Below are 19,301 nucleotides of genomic sequence, written 5' to 3'. Positions count from 1 at the left end.
GAGTGCTCAGCGAATCGATAAGTTCGGTAGGTAAGGATCAGTACTTTGTTGGCCAGTAGCTATGGTAACGTGCTCGGAAAATATTTTGGATTCCTTGTTTTATTGTCCTACCCGAGTTGGAATGGAAGTAGGGGGCATCTTCAGACAGATGGCTGTTCTCTATAAAGAAGGATTTACGGCTGCCCGGATGTTCAAAATAGAGACATTAACTGACAGTTTTAGTATTATGGGGCGTACCCTGAGGCGGGAAGCTTCATTTACAGTTTTACCTCAGGCCTCTCAATGTCGTGGGGCAGCCTTCATTACTGCATCTCGAAGACAATGTGGGTTTCTTTAGATGTGTTTTGTTTAAGGCCACTTGTTTTTGCCGTTGCGGGTTGATTTGACCGCTACATACGGAGGATATAATGGTCTAAAGAGGACGGACCCCTGTATAGGGTGAACCTTGGCCAGAATGCTCCTCCTTCTTGCATTGTTAATAAAGATAACGAAATCTTGAAGAGACCGTAGAGTAGAATAAGCCAGCCACAGGAAGCGGTAGCCAAGAACTTCGATGGTAAGGCAATAAGAGTTTGTTCTGAGAGAAGCATATGGAGGAGTCCCAAAACTGCCCAGTCAGTGGTCAGCAGTAACCATCTTGCCACAACCCCTGTTGTAGCAGAACAACTAATGAAGATGCCTAATTTACTGCACACCTTACATGAAGGGCATCACGCTAAGCTGAACGTGCCCTGCTGCCTTATGCATCAGCCTACTAAGGTTTGAGTAAATCTGATTTAATGTCTGACTCTCTGCTTACAAAAACAGAAGGAATTGGAGGTCATAATATGTGGGTAATGGGCTTATTTAAGCTTGGGTTTCAAAATTTCTAACCTGGGTCCATTCTTCTTAAAGCTTCCCAGGTGCAAATTCACATCAGACCTATTTGCATTTTTCCTGCTGTGTAGTTGTACACTAAGCCAAGCTCTACAGAAGTCTGATAGAAATAGAAATGTCAGTGTAGGATGTGCCACTTATAACTCTTTAAAGCAAAGCATAGTTATTAAATAAAGCATCATTACATGCATGTTGCACAGAGGAAGCCTTTTAGGTTTGTTCCAAAACAGAAGTGTCTGGTGGTGAAAGAACTGCTGCTAGCTGAAGGATTTTACTGCCCTCTTGAGCAATAAGAGTGAACTGCTTGGGCAACTGGGTTTGAGATTAAGTAGGATTTCTGTATCCCAAAATGAAATTCATTGAACATTGAAGGTGATGCCTTAGTACATGTGCATAATTCAGAACTTAAAATGAATGACTGGAGGCCTGGTAGTCCTCATTATTTAATTAACCTTACAGTGCAAAATTAGAAGATTTTAAACCAACAGATAGTAAAGATATATTGAAAGGAGGTGGAAGTTCTACAATAGACATTGTATAGAGACTGCTCCTCTGTCTGAGGAAACTGAAATGCTGACTCACTGGAATTATTGTTAGGTTCCACTTGGGTATCCATAAGATCAAAATAGAGAAGAAAAAGAGATGAGGTTATAAGGGAGCGGGGGGAGAGAAAAGCAATAGTAGGGGTTTGGTGGGGTGTATGGGAAGTGGGGCATTCAAACATTCCTGTAGCTAATTCCTTCTTTCCAAAGCTCAAAACAACATTTGAGGTGGAGAAAGGAGTAAAATAACAGGTGTGCTTCATTTCCTGACACCTCTTTATTACAGTCACCTAACATAATCCGGAACAGCATTTTAGTTTCAACAACTCTTATTAAAATTTTGCTGCTTCCAATTTAAAGTTAACTGAATTAGATTTCAGGGCTCATTAACAGTTAACCTTTTCCTACTAGCTCTACCATCTTTTATCCTATCAGCTGTGATTTGATCACGGTCCTTGTAGGAGGAGAGAAAGTGTCTTGCACCATTAGTCCACATGCTTCTATTCAGTTTGCTGTTATTAAGGAGGAAGAGGTAGAAAAAAGCCTTTTCCTCACATTTACCAAGGAGGAAAGTTCATTCCAAAACCTCTCATTACCTGCAGACTATTACAATCTGGATACGGCAGGAAGCTGAAGGAAGCAGTGGAAATAGTTTTAATTAGTGAAATGCATGCAAGCTTGAACACTTGTCATACACAGCTCAACCCACTGATTACTCCCAAGTAAAGTACAGTAGACCTCTTGTTGAGTCAAACATGTCTCATTGATTCAGTGGCTCTGTTCTAGCTGGGGCAAACCACTGGATGTGGCCCAGTGCATAATACATTGGCATTGGATTTAGTAAGCGAAGAATACTTTATTTATTTATTTATTTGGTATCATTCGTAGGCTGCCTTCCTTCCGATGAGGTATCGATATATGTCTTTCCTGAAGTCCATGAAATATGCACAGACATCTTTAGAGCAGTGAAGCCATTCCATTAGTTTAGTAGGAATCCAGCATTTCCACATTCAGATTTTTTATGATTTACAGTATTTTCTTTTGGCCAGAAGATTCTGGGAGCGATCATCCCAAAAGCTCTAATTCTGAGCATAGAAGTGTAGGATTGCATGGCACAGCTGCCATTGCCACGTAATGACCAAGGAAAGAGCAGAATAGCTAGGAAACACCCTGCTGCATTCTGTGGAGGCACAAAGGTATACTGATCTGTTTCTGGAAGGACTGGGCCCCTTCCCTTTTAAGTGGTCATGCAGCCATGCTGGACTGAATCATCCACTCATGATGTGTCTGCCAGTGCACGTTTATGGCTGGATAAGAATGTGACTCTTTAACAATCAGAAACTTGCTTGCTAGCCATGAGACAGCAACTTGGAGAAACGTTTTTGTGTTGTTCCATTTACAGTATTAAGAACCTTAGTTACTAAAGCATGTAATTTCAGACCTAACCCAGCTCTCAGCTTCAGGCATCAAATGTCTCTGATGTAAGACAATATAAATTACAAAAAGCTAGCATAAAGAAAGCAATCTTTCTCAAAAGAGGGCAGTCTCTCATCTTCTTCACCACAGTGTTTTTGGCTTTGAATCCTGTCAGCAAGCATGCTTAAGGAATCTAGGTTCTTCTCATTCTGAAAGTATCAAGTCCTTCCAGCAAATGCTCACCCCATTTCCAGTGGAGTAAATAGTGACATGTACAAGTCCAGCTGTCAGCATCAGGGTGCACAGGGTATATTGTTTTTTTTTTTCCCTTCACCACACTCTTTCAGCAGATAATTCTTTGGAAAACCAGAAAAGCAGAGGGTTCCTTCTGGTGCTGGCTCAGGTTTACAAGGAAATGTAGAGTACTGGGAAAACCCTTTGTAAAAGATCACTATCATCCTCAGTGTAAAGCACATGTCCCCTTGGATCCCCTTTCCACCTCCTGGAAGGGGGCAGCCCAGTGTCTACAAATCTTTCAGAGAGGAGAAGAGGCAAGAGTGCTGTGGCTATTATCCAGGCCAGTGGCACCAAAGAATGTCCCTCAGGAGGCATCTCTCAATCAATCAGAAAATTGACACAGGAAGTCAGACTGGAGCTGGTGCTAGGCTGATACAGGAACATGGCCATCACTGTCCCCACTCCAGTTGGTGACCCAGTCTTTCTTGGTGATGGTGCCTGTTTTCTCCTCACGGAAGAGCTGGCGCTCCTGGCGGGGAATTTTGACAGCATGGTACTGTGGAACTTTGGCTTCTGTGTAGCGAGCACGTTTGAAGAAGCCAAGCTGTAAGAGAAAAGGCAATGATGTTACATTAGTGAAAGTCAGCAAAAGATCTTTGTTAATGCTAGCAGGTAAGATGTTCTGTATCTTGGCACCAGGCTAGGGTCTACATCAGACCTGGGCAAAGTGCGGCCCAAGGGCCACATACGGCCCATGAGCCGCTCTTGTCCGGCCTGTCGGTGGTTGCTCCAGTCCGGTGTTCAAGCACTTGTTCAAGCCCAAGACAGACTGGATTCCTCTCACTGAACAAGTTGAACATCAAAACCATTTATAGCTTTTTGTCTAAAGTTGATCAGTTGCTTATCTTAGCCGCTCAGAGTAGTATAAATATACCAGATGGGCAGGATATAAATCAAATAAATAAATACTGCAAAAAAACCTCTTTAGTATTTGTGAACATTAACAAGTTTAAAATAAAAACAACAACATCACTGTTTCATTTTATTTTTAAGTAAAGCTGTTTCGGCCCCCAAACACAGTTCAGATTTTTCATGTCGGCACCCTATAGAAATTAATTGCTCATCCCTGGTCTACATACACAAACTACAACCATCTGCTGGACCAGAAATTGCTCACTGAACAACCTCAGAGTGACTCCTGCCATTAGGCATAGGGAAGTAACTTTCTGAGGCAGCAGATGCTGTGGGCCGGGAAGATCATCTCCCCAGCCATTTCTCCCAAGCCCCAAGTCAGTCATCCTTTCTGAAGACAAGAGCTGTGTGTGCTATAGTAACTTGCCCTGTATCCCATCAACTAGTTTTCTTGCCCTAGCTATGTTAAGAGAACACTATCAGGTTGGCAGTGTTGAAGTTAGATTCAGCTGCCCATCCACTTGGCTGTAGTATGTAGAATAAAGGACGAGGGAAGTGGTGTCTCCATCTTGTTATTTGCCTCAGACAGCAGAATGCCAGATTGGCTTTGCAAACATACATCTGTAATGGATAGCTTATTACCATGTATTCTGATACTCAAACACAGATATTCATAGTGATTTATTCATTCATCTGAGTACCCTTGATCTCATGTAGTTTTCTTGGGGGAAAAACCTCCTCTTGTGTGCTCTTGCTAGAGTGTATGAGAGTGTCTTAAACCACATGGAAATGATGCATTTCCATCCCAGCCTGATCATTTTTTTGAATACAGCATTCCAGAAGACTTGATGAACTTTTCCACCCAAAATACTTCTGCAGTCATTGTGGAAAGCCAGCCATTTCAACTGCAGTTCTCATGACAGCTCAGACTCTTATACATGGATTGTGGGGTCATAGGCAATTTGATGACTTTAAAATGTTTTGAAGTACAACTCACACGATCCCTGATTTAAGCTGGTTAAAGCACTGGTGAGAGCTGTAATTCAAAACATCTGAAGAATATCAAGTTGTCTACCTTAAATCTTGCCCACGGATGTTATACTCTAGTATAGCACCCCTAGTGCTCTTCATCTTTGTTTGTCATGCATGCACCTGACTCTCAGAACACTTTTCAGTATGTTATACTGCTGGTTTGTAGTTTAAAAGCTCTAGGCTTTGGGTTATTTACCCATGATTGGGTCCTAAAGCCCTCAACTATCTAAGACATAATTTCATGGCCATGCACCGTTATGGTCAATCTCTGTGCAAGCCACATGCACATAAGAATGGTGATTATTCTTCTCTGTTAGGCTCTGCAAAGGTTTCATGCACACTTAGGAATCCTGAAAAATGCATGAGTACAGCTACTTGTTTGCACATGCACTAATATTCCTAGTGAATTCACACCAAGGACACACCGTAATTTTCTATGTATGCCCACTTCCCCACCACAGTTGTGTTCTCACTCCTACACACACAAAATCAGTTAGTGGGTCAAACCAGGCATTACCACTAGGCTTCCATGGCCTGCCTGTCAACGTCAGATGGCTGTATGGCCAGCCGGGCTCGGTAATAGTTGGTGGAGTATTTGGATGCCCGGCTGGTCCTCTTGAAGAAGCCAAACTGGGAATAGGGAAAAGTATAAATATTATTAAGAGCCTTGCCAGTGAACAGCTGATAGGGATGGAGTTGAAAGAACTGAATGCCAGGGATTGCTCTCATAAATACCCATCTGTGCCCATGGATATCTCTCAGGCAGCCTCCTGATATTGTTCCTTAGGTTAGACTCCAGTCACCACACAATCCTTTCCAAAATCCTAGCTCATACGTTGCAGTCATTTTGGAGAGATGTGACTCCACCTCCACAGTTATGGAGAACAGACTCCAAAGGTTTGGGTTTCTTGTGCAATGGAAATAGTGTCCAAGAAACACATAATTAGAAAGGATGTTATCCCTGGTATTGGGTCTTTGTTCCCAGGGAGTACATTTCAGTGTGGTGAAGCAAGTAGATGCCATCCAGTCAAAGCTTGCCCTAGAGCCAGGGGTGTTTGAGGGGCCATCCTGAAGAGTGTGTGTGTTGTGTGCCATCAAGTCGGAACCAATTTATAACAATCCCAATAGGGCTTTTAAGGTAAGTGAGATATTTAAGGAGTTGTTTTACTAGTTCCATTCCCCCAGCAAGTTTCCATGGCTGAGTAGGGATTTTAACCCTGTTCTCCACAGTCTTAGTCCATCACTCTATCCACTACACCAGACTGGGAATCCACACTAGACCTGAATAGAGTCCCCCCCCCCCAGCCCATCCCAGACACCCAGACATGACTGGACTTTTTCCAGGTCAGTTTGCTCACCTTCCAGAGGATGGAGACAAGCAGGCCCAACACAAGGATCCCAGCTAGTACTGCAATGAGGATGATCCACCAGGGCACCCCTCGTGACATGGCCACAATGGGATCCAAGTAGACAGTCACTGGTATCTGGGGGAGAAAATTGCATAAATCTTAAACAAAAAGAAGCTGGGCCTGAAATGTACAATTAGGATGACAGTTCCCATCAGACTAACCAAATCAGCTCAGCTAGAAAAGGTAGACTATCAGCTAGCTCTCTCAGGTGGCCTCTTGCTGAACCAGAGGCTGTGAGCAAACTGGAAGTGAAACTTAATTTCAGATCAGCACTAATTTTGGAATCTGCTATTTGTAGGAAAGGAAGTACACTTTAGTGCTCTGGCATTTGCACAAAGGATTGTTAAAAAGGCTGGTCTGGTCAATTTCCCTCCCCTTCGTTTACAAACCCCTTTACTTTTAATGAGCACTGTAATCCACTTTCAGAAGCCCCAACCCATCTATTTTACCAAGACAAGGAAAAATTGGTTCACATTACACTTATATAGGATTTCTATAAGAATCCTCTTGCTGAACCACAACAGTCCAAAGAGACTAAAGAATTAGTCCTTGGCTATTTTATAAAGCACACGGAAAAGAGAAGGTGGGCGTGAACTAAGTGCTGTGAGACTTTGGCACCTGTGCGGTGGCATCCTTCAGGATCAGGTTGCGGATGGTAGATTTCACTGTGATACTGGTTCGAACAATCACTTCCACTGATGTTACATCAGAGTATTCCTGACATGGAAAGAAAATATTATTATTATTTATTTACTAGCCAGGTATGTAAACCATACCCGGAATTTAATATGGCTGCCGGCCACACTTAAAAACACTACACACAGCCACACTTAAAAACACTACACACACACACACACCATAAACAGTGAATACACAAGACAATAAGAGCAAATTTCTACAAAAAACCAATTGCCTCAACTCCCAGTTGCATCAGATATTTACAAATTCAACAATTTGATGGCACAAGGAAAAAAGCTATTTTTGTGCCTCGATGTTTTAGTATATAGCGTCTTGTATCGCCGACCAGAGGGGAGAAGATTAAACAAGTTGTGACCAGGATGCCGTGGATCTGCTGCAATCTTTTCCGCTCTCTTTTTAACCCGTGCAATGTACAACTCTTCCATTGATGGCAAATCAGCTCTGATTATTTTTCCAGCAATTCTGACAGTCCTTTGAAGCCTGTCCTTGTCCAGTTTGGTTGCCGAACCGAACCAAACAGTTATGGAAGAACAGAGGACAGATTCGATAATGCCTCTGTAAAACTGGACAAGCAGCTCCCGAGGCAGATTGAATTTCCGAAGTTGTCGTAGGAAGTACAGACGCTGGTGATCTTTTTTAATGATGCCATCGATGTTAGTTGACCATTTCAGATCCTGAGAGAGTACAGAGCCCAGGAACCTGAACGACTCTACTACAGAGACCGTACTACCTAAGACGGAAAGTGGGAGTATACAAGGGGGGTGTTTACGAAAGTCCACTACCATCTCCACCGTTTTCTGTGGGTTGAGCACTAAGCTATTACTGTTGCACCATGCGACAAGATGCTCAACTTCCTGTCTATATGCCAACTCGTCACCGTTCTTAATAAGTCCAATGACCGTCGTATCATCTGCAAACTTTAGAATCTTAACAGAGGGATTCGTAGAAATACAATCGTTCGTATATAAGGAGAAAAGCAATGGGGAAAGTACACACCCTTGGGGGGCTCCTATACTAATTGTACGGATATTGGATGTTATTTTTCCCAGTCTCACTTGCTGTTTCCTATTTATCAGAAAGCTATGTATCCATTTACAAACAGAGATGGATACCTTTAGTTGAATCAATTTAAGATACAATTTAGATGGTACAATTGTATTAAACGCGGAACTGAAGTCGACAAAAAGAACCCGTGCATAAGACCCTGAGGAATCCAGATGTTGTAGAATATAGTGCATAGCCATATTGACAGCATCATCTGCTGATCTGTTGGGCCGATATGCAAACTGAAGAGGGTCTAACAAAGGATCAGTGATGTCCTTCAAGTGGGTCAGCACCAATCTCTCAAAGACTTTCATCACTACAGATGTTAAGGCGATGGGTCTGTAGTCGTTCAGTCCGCTAATAGAAGCTTTCTTAGGTGGAAGTTTTAAGACATATAGGGACACTACACAGCTGTGGTGGAAGTTTTAAGACATATAGGGACACTACACAGCTCCAACGAGCTGTTGAAAATCCGTGTTAGAACAGGCGCTAGAAATAGGCCTCAGAATAAAACAAGAGTGGCCCAGATGGCCTCCAAGAAATGGTAAAGCCTCCCATTCAGACCCTTCAGCATGAGAATTGCAAAACATACTAGATTCCTGGCATCAGTGACTACATATTTGTGTGTGTGTGTGTGTGTCTGTGTGTGTGCGCGCACACACACACACACACACAGGGCTTCACCAAGATGGAAGCAAAAACTAGAACGAAAACCATGGTGACAACCACCCCTCAAAAACACACACAAACCCAGGAGAGGAGCCTTCGATCGTAAAAATAAGAGAGTGTAGGCATGTGGTATGGGTTGCAGTTCAGAAGGAATGATAAAATCATAAAATAAATGGAGTTAGAAGGGCCTATGAGGCTGTCAAGTCCAACCCCCTGCTCAGTGCAGAAATCCAAATCAAAGCAGATCTGACAGATGATTGTCTTAATTTTTCTCTTGAATGCCTCCAGAACTTGAGAAGCCTTGAGAAAAGAAGACTAATTGGAGATATCATCACTCTTTGCAAATAGCTGAAAGATTGTCATACTGGGGAGGAGCAGGGTCTGTTCTCAATCGTCCCAGAGTTTGGGACATGTAGTAATTCAAGTTATAGGCGGCCAGAGTTCAGTTGACTATCAGGGAAAAACTGTCAGAGCAATGTGGTAATACAACCAATTAGCTTGGGAAGTGGTGAGTACTCCAATATTGGAGGCATCTGAGAGAAAATTAGACAGCCTTCTGTTGGATGTTCTTTGATTTGGATTCTTGCATTTGATTCTATTATAAGGCTTGGTGCCTTAATAATAATATCTGGCCTCCTTTGTACTTGTTCCAGGTTGTCTGAATCCTTCTTAAAGTGTGGTGTCCGTGTAAGTACATGGGACGTTTCAATTACTCCTCCGCCTCCCTTGTACTTGTGAATCATTGCTGCAGAGAAGCTCTTGGAAGATATTGTTCAAAATGCATTTGGCCTGCAATAAATAAACTTTTTCTATGCATCCGAAGTTTCTTCCACATTTTACTAAAAAAGCCCTTCATGAAACTCCGGTCAAGGACCACAAAGCACTGTTGCGCTTAACTCAATTATACCATCTTCCATAAAAATGTATTTATTTACTCCTAGATTGCAAACTGCGATTGTGAAAATTCTTCCTAAGCCCATATTCTTTGTTACCTGGAATTAGTTATGCTAAGATGAATTCCTGCATAAAATTCACCATGGCCTGTGCCACGTAATTCCTCTAGAATCCAGCAGGGGGAGACTAACCTCCAGAAAGGTGCTGTTCCAGAGACGGCCCCATATGGTGAGCACAGCAGAGCGCTCAAAGCTGTAGAGGGGGCACTGGTAGCGCTGGCAATGAGCAGTGCCTTGAACACAGTCCTGGAGCATGAAGTAAAAAGCAACAGAAAATATCAGTGATAGTAAAAAATAATTTTTTAAAAAAAAAACCCTGCTAGTAGGCAGTCATCCTTTTCTTCATCCTAGCTAGACAGTCCCAGAAAAACCCAACCTAACCCAAATCCCTTCCTACTTCAAGGAAGACTGTTTTGTAGAGGCATTTTAAAGAAACAGCTATACAGTGGTGCCTCGCTTGACAACGTTAATCCATTCCAGCAAAATCGCTGTAGAACAAAATCGTCGTCAAGCGAAAGTAAAATGGCCATTGAAACGCATTGAAAACCGCTCAATGCGTCCCAACGGGCGAAATACCTCAGTGTCCAGCGAAGATCCTCCATAGGGCAGCCATTTTCTGGTGCTTGTAATGCAAGGAATCCGTCCTAAGCACAGCGGGGAGCCATTTTACACAGCAGGCGGCCATTTTGAACCCCAACGATCAGCTGTTTTCTGATCGTCGTAAAGTGAAAAATCGGTTCCCGAAGCAGGGAACCGATCATCGTGAAACGAAAAAAACCCATTCAATCATCGTTTTGCGATCGCAAAAAACACACAGTTAAGCGATTTCGTCGTTAAACGGGGTAATCGTTGAGCAGGGCACCACTGTAATTAAGCAGCTATCTGTACTGTTCATCGATAACTTGCCACATTTTTTATAAAGTATATGCTGCTTATATACTGCCCCATATGTAATATATATTAAAGCACTCTCTGGGCAGTTTACAGTTTAATTATGCAAGCTACACACAGCATCTTGTTTATTGGGTGGCTGCAATTGTGCTATAAACTATAAAGTCATATTTCTACAGGGTCCAATGCTGTTTTTCTACCAGAAAGACAACTATGGATTCTAGAGCAAATCAAGTTCAAATTCTTGCTAGAAACAGAAATGACTTAACCTATGTCAACAACAAAAATTTAGTTTCTGATCCTCATGGCTATAAGGAGGCAATGCAAAGGTGAAGGCAATGTCTGCTCCAAGGCTCCAACCTGAAGACAGAGGGTGGTGGATAACTTATATTCTTATTTTGATATTATTTATTTATTTATTTATTTTATATCCTGCCTATCTAGTCTCATTGAGACTACTCTAGGCGGCTTACAGCAAGCATAATACAATATAATTAAAACAATTTTAAATAGGGGAAAAACTTTGGACAACATGGGACAAACACTAAGAAAGAGGAAAAAGAGGGAAGATTAGGAGTTGGCTGAGGGGAAGGCCTGCCGAAACATCAGTGTTTTTAATTGATTTTTAAAAATACCCAGCGAGGGAGCCACGCGAATGTCAGGGGGAAGGTTATTCCAGAGGCGAGGAGCCACCGCCGAGAAGGCCCGATTTCTTGTCTTTTCTTTCCGGGCCTCCCTCGGCGTTAGGCTCCTCAGCCTCACCTCCTGACTCGCGCGAGTGACACAGGTAGAACTTGGTGGAAGTACAGTAGGCATTCCGCCAAGTATCGAGGCCATAAGCCGTTTAAGGCTTTATACGTAAGCATCAACACTTTAAAGTCGATGCAGAATCGGACGGGCAACCAATGCAGTGCGGCCAGAGTGGGTGAAATATGTTGGTATTTTTTCACACCACTGAGGAGTCTGGCCGCGGCATTCTGCACCACCTGTAGTTTCCGCAGCAGCCTCAAAGGCAGCCCCACGTAGAGCGCATTGCAGTGGTCTAATCTTGAGATAACGAGCGCATGTACCAAGGTAGTGAGGGCCCCCACATCAAGATAGGGCCGCAGCTGGGCTATCCGCCTAAGGTGATAAAAGGCGGTTCGGACCACAGACGCCACCTGGGATTCCATAGTGAGCGCCGGGTCCAGATGGATCCCCAAACTGTGGACCCCATCCTTGGCAGGTAGGGTCACCCCACCAAAAGAGAGGGAGTTTCCCAAACCCCCCACTGTGGGGACACCCACCCTCAGCACCTCCGTCTTGTCTGGGTTCAGCCTCAGCCCGTTCTCCTGAACAAACTATGCTGTAGACACAAATAGTATAATAAAATCCTGCTGTTATTTATTAAATAGCAAATAGAGGGTCTGTACGTTTTGAGTAGAGGATTAGCAAAAGGAAGGGGAGATGTAATACTTCCACTCCTGGCCATTTTGTCATTCAAAACCAGTCATCACCCCACCCTTGTGATTCTAGATTCATATTTACTCTTCCAGTTGCAATCTGCTGAATCTTTCCATGTCTTAAAAAGTCAGAGCTTTCTTGTATTCACAGGCAGTTTACTCTTCTGTACGTTGTTGTTCCATTTACTGGGATGGCAGCAAATGTCACAAAATGCCATGTTGTGTGATAGGTTTCATGTCAAGTGTGGAATACATACAGTGTGTAGCAATGCCACTGAGGAGAGTTTCACTCACCAAGGTCACATTTTTTCGCCTTTCCCTGTAAGTGAGTGACCTGCTAGGTGCCCCTGCCTGCTCAGCCTCTCGCTTCTTCCTAGCTTGATGAGGAGGTTCCTGAAGAGAAGAACAAAGGATGACAGAAGCTGCAAAATGGAGACTTTCACTCTTGTCTCACAGGAGCCAACAGATTTGCAAGCAGGTTTTAGGAGTCTATCAAAAACAAAACTCAGCAGCTTACCAAGCATGCACATCAGTGATTCAGATGAACATTTGGCATGTTATTTTGAATGAGGACAGATGTATAACAAAGCAATTACTGTGCTTTAGCCCGGGAGAAATACGCCAGGCGTGTGCTTCCACATGACTAAGATGGATCTTTGGGGCAAGGGTCATGTGAAACAGCAGGAATGTGCTTTGGTGTGGGGATCACTGCACAGTATAGTCCGGTTTGTCCTTCTTCATACAGAATGACATGTAATTTAGTTGTGCCCATGAGGTGCCACAACCATTTTTGAACTGTGATCCAATCTGTGCAAAATTTGCTTATCTGTTTTATGAATGAATGTCCCAAATATTTGCTGTCAGAGAAGGCAAAAGTATTTTTTGCCACAACTGAGACTATTTAAGAAGGATCAGACAGGTAAACAGTACTTTAGGAGCACTTTGCCTGTCACAAGCAGCAGAGAAGATAAAAAATGTGGGGCAATCGGGGCTGTATGAAGACCTGGGATGAGAAAAGGAAGCATTGCCCTCCCTAAAGAATGCTTCCTACAGTATTTCCCAGAGCACTTACCAGAGTCAAACCTAGCATGTTGGGTTCTGGACTACAGGCTGTGCGATGCTGAGGCTGGGTTGATAACTCCATCTCCAGCTTGAGAGGGTAGAGGAGCCACTTTCCATTTGCAAGTTCATGGGGCCACATGAGATTGAGGAAGGCTGAGCCAAGTGTGTTCAGTGATTGGCCCCTGTTGGAGACCTGATGGGAGGCAGGGAGGGAAAAGCTGCATATGATTCAGGACTGAAGGGAGATGAAAATGCAACCTCAGAGTGGCAAATGTAAACCTATCTAAGCCCCAAGAACAAGGGTTAAGAACATGCAGTCTTCCACATGTTGTTAGATGGCCAGTCACATAATCTTTCACGATTGGCCACACTGACTAAGGCAGATAGAAATTATACACAAGAACCATTGGAAAGCTGCAGGTTCCTCACCCGTCCTAGGATCCGTACTGCCAATTGCACTTGGCATTACTCTCCAAACACACAATTGCCATACATGTGTACACCCTAGACTTGCGCAGGGAGGCCCTGATCCAATCTGGAGGCTTATCTGAAATCCCTAACGTTGTCTCCCCAGCACTGAAGCTGGATTTTGTACAAATTGCTCCAAAACAGGCTGATTTTGATTGGAATTTGGGATTTGTGCAAATCTGACGTGCAGTCCTAATACACCACACACAGACGCACACAATATCAGACTCCTTACTAATCTGCGACAAAAACCTGTATTCACAACTGCTAGAACACCCCCTATTCATCAATAGACAGGTCCTGGAAAGGCAAAAATGCTTGGGAGTAATTCTATATAGAGGATGTTTAGGATGTAAAGAATGTCCTGAGGTTGTTCTGATGGATACGGAAGAGGAAGTTTTCATACCTTTCTTCATGACAGTAGATAAATAAAAAATAAATCAGTGGTATCCAGAATCTAGTGTGTCAGAGGCAGATATGCAGAGTTATAACTCCTTAGTAAAACTTGAGTCCTTGCTGCATGCCACTGGTTTTACCTTTGCCAGCCTCTTCTATCATGTATAGATCCCATTTCTCACAATCAAATGGCCATCAAATCCAGAGGTTCAATTGATACCCCCAGACCTTCTCACTTCTAGCTATAACTCAGGTGGTTACTCAGGAACAGCTGGTGCTCTCTTTCAGTTGTGTTGGGCTATAGCCCACACTGCCTGGAGTGAGTAGATGATGGAAACTGTTGTCCAAGTACAGTTGGAAGGCATGATCAACCCTTGCGGTATGGTGATGCTGATAGTGTAGCACAAGGGTTGAAAGCACTCATTTTGTCACTCACCATCACCTTGTAGCGTACAGGGCTGCCCACATCGCTCTCTTTTTTCATGGCACTTTCACCTCGCACTTCCCCACTGAAAAACAGTTGCTGTGGTTCAGCTACTCTGCAAAGAGGGAAAGAGAAAAAGATAGAGCACATGGAGGTCTCAGAATGGAGGAAGACAGAAATCTAACTTCTCTTAATCTACAAATCTGCAAATCACCACTTTATCATAGGCATAGGCTGCTATAATAAATAATCATGCACTGTCAGATCAATTCTGCCTTTTGATAACGCATTCCAAGATTTTCTAGGTATAGCACTCAGAAGTAGTTTACCCTTCCCTTCTTCTGGGGACATCCTAGGACTGTTCAGCTTGCCCAAGGCCTCACAAGCTGGCTCTTCTTGTGTGAGGCACAGTGAGGAATTGAAATCCTGACCTCTCCCTCCACAGCCAGGTACCCAACTCACTGAGATCTCTAGCCATAGGCTTCATTGACTGACATTAACAAGGGCTATGTATTCTGCTAATCCTCAGTGGCAGTGGGAACCGCAGTCTCTGGTACCAACAATTTGGACCACAGATATTTTAATTTGGCTTGTAGTTCCACATTTGTAAGTGGAAAATATATTCTATCCATGAACAAGATTGGTAGAGATACTTAGATGATGTCCATACATAGGCATGAACTCAAGGACACTGTTCAGGATTCTAGCTGCAGAGTAAACATGGTCTGTGGCCAGCAAAAGGATGCCTAAGATTGCTTATGGTATAACTTTTCCCACCATGGGGCTGTTTTGTCATGGAATGGAATGGGAGAAATATCATCTCAAAATGCAACCGGATATGTAGGGTAACATCCATCTGCAACTTTAGGCTGATGGGTCTTTTGTCACAATATCCGCGTATTCTTTCTTGAATACACCTTCTATTCCAAATAAGTATTCCAGCAGATGCGAAGTCTTCATTTTTAAAGTACAAATCTGTTTGTATCTTAACCTGACGTATTATTTGAATAGGAACCCTTCTGACGGGGTCCTTACCCAGTAACGGAGAGAGGAAGCTCCATGACCACACGGGCGCGTGCTACCACTGGGGCCAACTCCGGCTGCTCTGAGGTCCTGTAAAGGAGAAATGGAGGAGTTGGAGATACTTAGCCAGGCCAATGTTTGGCAGCATCCTATGTTGACTGCTGCCGTAATTGTCCCCCTTCTTTCCCTCTGTGGCCTCCATACAGGGCTGTTCTGATGAATCTGATCTCTGCAATCCCCTGCAAAAGAAGTCTAATTAAAGGATTTTAAAAATGTAAGCAAACTCAAGCTGCTCATTGAGTTATACTTCAGATTTGGGAAGCTGAGACATGGGCTGGGTCCGGCCAATTATGAGCAAAATTATCTTGACTAAATTGCAGAGCTAGCAGAGGTTTTGCTACTAAGTCGAGTTCCTGAGGGGAAGACCAGCACTACTCACGTGCTAAGTTCCAGCCCCACGGCCAGCTCCTCTGTCTCCAGGGTAATGCCAGAGGTACTCAGAACAAGGTAAAACCGAAACTAAGGGAAGAAGCAGATGCAAGTGAGGTGGGATTTTGCAATGACAACTGCAAAGAAGCATAGGAAGCTGCTTGTATGGAGGTGATCAGGGTGTTGGCCTGTACTTCACCTGTGCTCCACGTTTCATGGGGTTCCCAAGCTCACATTCGACATGAGAGGCATTCTGGTTAGACACACACACTGGGACCTTCTCCTGTGAAAGAGGTAAGATCTCATCAGAAGAATCAGTCGTAGGTTTGTGGAGATTGTATGTTTTATCCCCTAAATAAAACCATCTGTCCTTAAAATTCATATTGAGAAACCTAAACAACGAAAGCAGAACAAATCCTTGCACATTCTGGCTTAGACTATATCGGATATTCATGACAGCCATCCAAGCCCAGCACTTGAAATGTCAGAAATATAAAGCAAGGACTACTGCAACTGAAAGATATGGAAACTGTGGGTAAGTGAGCTATAAATAATAGTTCACATAGACATACCATCATAAATGGCCCAGTACTCTAGCCTTTCTTCAACCCACTGGAAGGGCTGACACCTGCAACAGACACCCATTCCTACACTGGCCTGAACACAGTGGAACTATGGAAACTTTTCTATCCAGTTCTTTTTCTCTCCTCCCATCAGCACCAGAATTGCATCATTGCCTCCCCCTCCCTTTTTCTGTGTTACCCAGCATGAGAAAAAGCTTTGGAGAATTTAACGATTACACACTTTTTATTTGGTTAGTCCTAATAAATTGCTCAGCTGGGGACTATTTTATGGCATGAACCAACATGGATACCTTTGCATTTTAATCTACCAGCTCTCAACTTCATGACCCATACAACTTCTTTAATACCTGCAGCAGAGCCATGCCGAGAGTCCTGATACTAAGATTTCTGAAATAAAGCTCTGCAGCCTCCCAGAGATCTCTCTAGTATCTGCCCTGGGCTGCCCCCCTTCATTGTTCTCCTCCACTACCTGCCTGTGAGCAGTGCATCCAGACCCATGATGGAACGGTTCTCCTCTAATGCCAGCAGCATAACAATGTTGTCTGCATCATACCCATCAGAGTCACACAGCAAGCTCCAGCAGAGCCATAGTTGCCAGTCTTAGCATGCCAGTATGGCTATAATCCTTCAAATCACAAATATAAATAAGCCATTCTATCCTTAAATGTCATCCTTTTTCCATGGTCTTAATGGTATGTTTCTGTGATCCCACATAGACACACACATACCCCAGCTTTGAGAGCCAGTGGATTCACACACACCCAGCCCCAGACTGGAGCTGCCTCCATTCAATTCACCCCATAGATCCGTTTTTTCCCCCTTTTGATTCTCTATCCATCCAAGAGGGACACATCACAGCAGATTCCGAGGCGTACCGTGGCATTGTAAGGGCGTGAGGCAGAATAAGGCAAGGTAGGTGGCAGATGGACAAACAACATGGCCTCATACGCATCCTCGCCATCCTGCTGTGGTTCAGCAACATCTGATGGAAAGTTGGTGATGAAGATCTCGAGAGCTACCACTTTTTGGTCACTCATGGAAAAAATATCCAAGCCATCGTCACCTCTGGTGGAAAGAAACAAGAGATTTTCCTGAAAGTTTTGGCTTGCTTCCCTTGTGGAAAACTAGAAAGGCTTCAGAGAAAGGACAGATCACACTGGCTTCCATCAGCCTAAAAGCAAGGAGTTATGGAAACAAACAAAGAAGGGCTGACAGCCAGTGTTGTTACAGAAGTGCTTGTGCCTTTACCAAGAACCCAAAGAAGAGTCCAAGAGCACAGGCAGCAGCTTCGTGGATCCAGGTCAACAAAACAGCTCTAATAGTTTCCTTCTTCACTGGGAGCAGGCCAGGATTTTCTTTTTAAGAAAGGAATGGATCTTAGTTTCCCGTTCAAAATCAATCCATCCCAATATACTTTGGATTGCAATGGGGATAGCTTATACCAATACAGTATTATTGGCAAAACCCTCACACAGTTGCTCTGAGGTTTCCGACTAAGCTCAGAAAGAGAAGTAAAGCTTGAAGAAGGAGGGCAGATGATGTCATCATTCCTTCTGATCAAAAACTCCTAGCACTTTGACCCTGCGAGCCCTGTTTCCTTTGTACTTCTGGAGACATAGCAAAACCAGATGATATGAACTGGACCTGGAGCAGAAGGACTGATCTGATCTGCTGCCTGTTGACGTTTGCAGCTCCTTTCTGGAGAGGAGCAAAAGAATGACGGGATTTCAAAGCCACCTAGTAAGAGAGAAAAATGTGTACTTTCCCTCACAGATTGTTCTTGTAAGGTTGCTCTTCTGCAAAATAGTTATTTTGCACAGCACCTATATGGTTGGTTGTTAAAGGAATATTATACAATAACACCAAGGTAGTCATCAATTGGGAAGCTGTACCCTTCTTGTACCTGGGCAGGGGATGGAAGACTGCATCATCCACACGAGAGCAGAACTTGTAGCCCAGCTGCAGGTTGCTTTGGCAGATTTTGTCCTCCCCACATCCCTGCTTGAGGAAATTCACCTGTAGCAACACAAAGGTAAGGGAACACAACATTTACATGGGGATACCGATCCAACAGCATTGACTGAACCTCAGTTCCCCTTATAGTTCAGCAAGGACTGAGGAAAGGGAGACTTACTGGTCCCCAAGTCAGCTTTGGAGCTGTCTGGCTTGCCTACCTCTGTCCTCTGAGTGTTGGGTGGCAAAGCATTCAGGACAGGCAAGAGTGGGCCCAAAGTGGCCTTGGGCACCTGGCGTCTGCTGCGGGCATGCTGGATATTGTAGCTCACCACCACTGTGATGGGACGCAGCTTGTCACGGATCTGGTCCTGCAAGAAGGGCCATCATGTTGAAAAGAGGGAGTGTCAGTTGACTGTAAGACACATTTTGGAAGACCTTCTCCTGTTGCTACCCAGACCTTTTGCCTTCAGAATAGTAAGGGGTGGGAATTGTAGGAACCTCCAGCAATATTTGAAGCAGGACATGGTGACCATGGCAGGGCTAGCCAGAAATCTTGCAGCAGGAAAACTGAATGGTATATCGTGAGAGCTGATGCATAACAATGAATTCCTAATTACAGGTAGTCTGATAGATTCTACTTGTTACATAGTTTGTTAACAAAATTTAAAATGCCACACACTTGTCTGTTATCCCCGTAGAGTTTTACACATCAGACAGACGTAGAAAGGTTACAGTAAAACAAATTCCTAATGATCAATAAAGACAGGTCTAAAAGTTAAAAAAACCCTCTGTCTTTCTTTTCTTTTCTTTTTAACTACAGAGGCCTACATTTTCAAA

General features: G+C 43.6%; 1 protein-coding gene across 6 annotated transcripts in view; it reads right to left on the bottom strand.

Moving 5' to 3' along the window:
* Window positions 1-2,254: 2,254 nt before the first annotated feature.
* ITGA7 (integrin subunit alpha 7) overlaps window positions 2,255-19,301 on the bottom strand; it is a 70,280-nt gene continuing 53,233 nt past the window's right edge. For 4 of the 6 annotated variants that reach the window (XM_072990955.2, XM_020783239.3, XM_072990953.2 and 1 more), the window contains 13 exons: window positions 18,683-18,832; window positions 18,412-18,524; window positions 17,384-17,573; window positions 16,124-16,207; window positions 15,935-16,014; window positions 15,508-15,585; window positions 14,485-14,587; window positions 13,195-13,377; window positions 12,417-12,515; window positions 9,922-10,035; window positions 7,043-7,141; window positions 6,374-6,499; window positions 2,255-3,675 (listed from right to left, as the gene is read on the bottom strand). In XM_072990955.2, the coding sequence (XP_072847056.2) occupies window positions 3,496-3,675; window positions 6,374-6,499; window positions 7,043-7,141; window positions 9,922-10,035; window positions 12,417-12,515; window positions 13,195-13,377; window positions 14,485-14,587; window positions 15,508-15,585; window positions 15,935-16,014; window positions 16,124-16,207; window positions 17,384-17,573; window positions 18,412-18,524; window positions 18,683-18,832 (1,599 nt within the window). In that variant the 3' untranslated portion in view covers window positions 2,255-3,495. Of the gene's footprint in view, window positions 3,676-5,532; window positions 5,646-6,373; window positions 6,500-7,042; window positions 7,142-9,921; window positions 10,036-12,416; window positions 12,516-13,194; window positions 13,378-14,484; window positions 14,588-15,507; window positions 15,586-15,934; window positions 16,015-16,123; window positions 16,208-17,383; window positions 17,574-18,411; window positions 18,525-18,682; window positions 18,833-19,301 lie in introns of all 6 variants that reach the window. The other 2 variants (XM_020783259.3, XM_072990952.2) reach the window with 2 other exon arrangements.

Source organism: Pogona vitticeps, chromosome 2 (assembly GCF_051106095.1).
Source record: "Pogona vitticeps strain Pit_001003342236 chromosome 2, PviZW2.1, whole genome shotgun sequence".
In the NCBI taxonomy this organism is placed as follows: Eukaryota; Metazoa; Chordata; class Lepidosauria; order Squamata; family Agamidae; genus Pogona; species Pogona vitticeps.
This window is presented reverse-complemented; position numbering and strand designations above follow the sequence as displayed.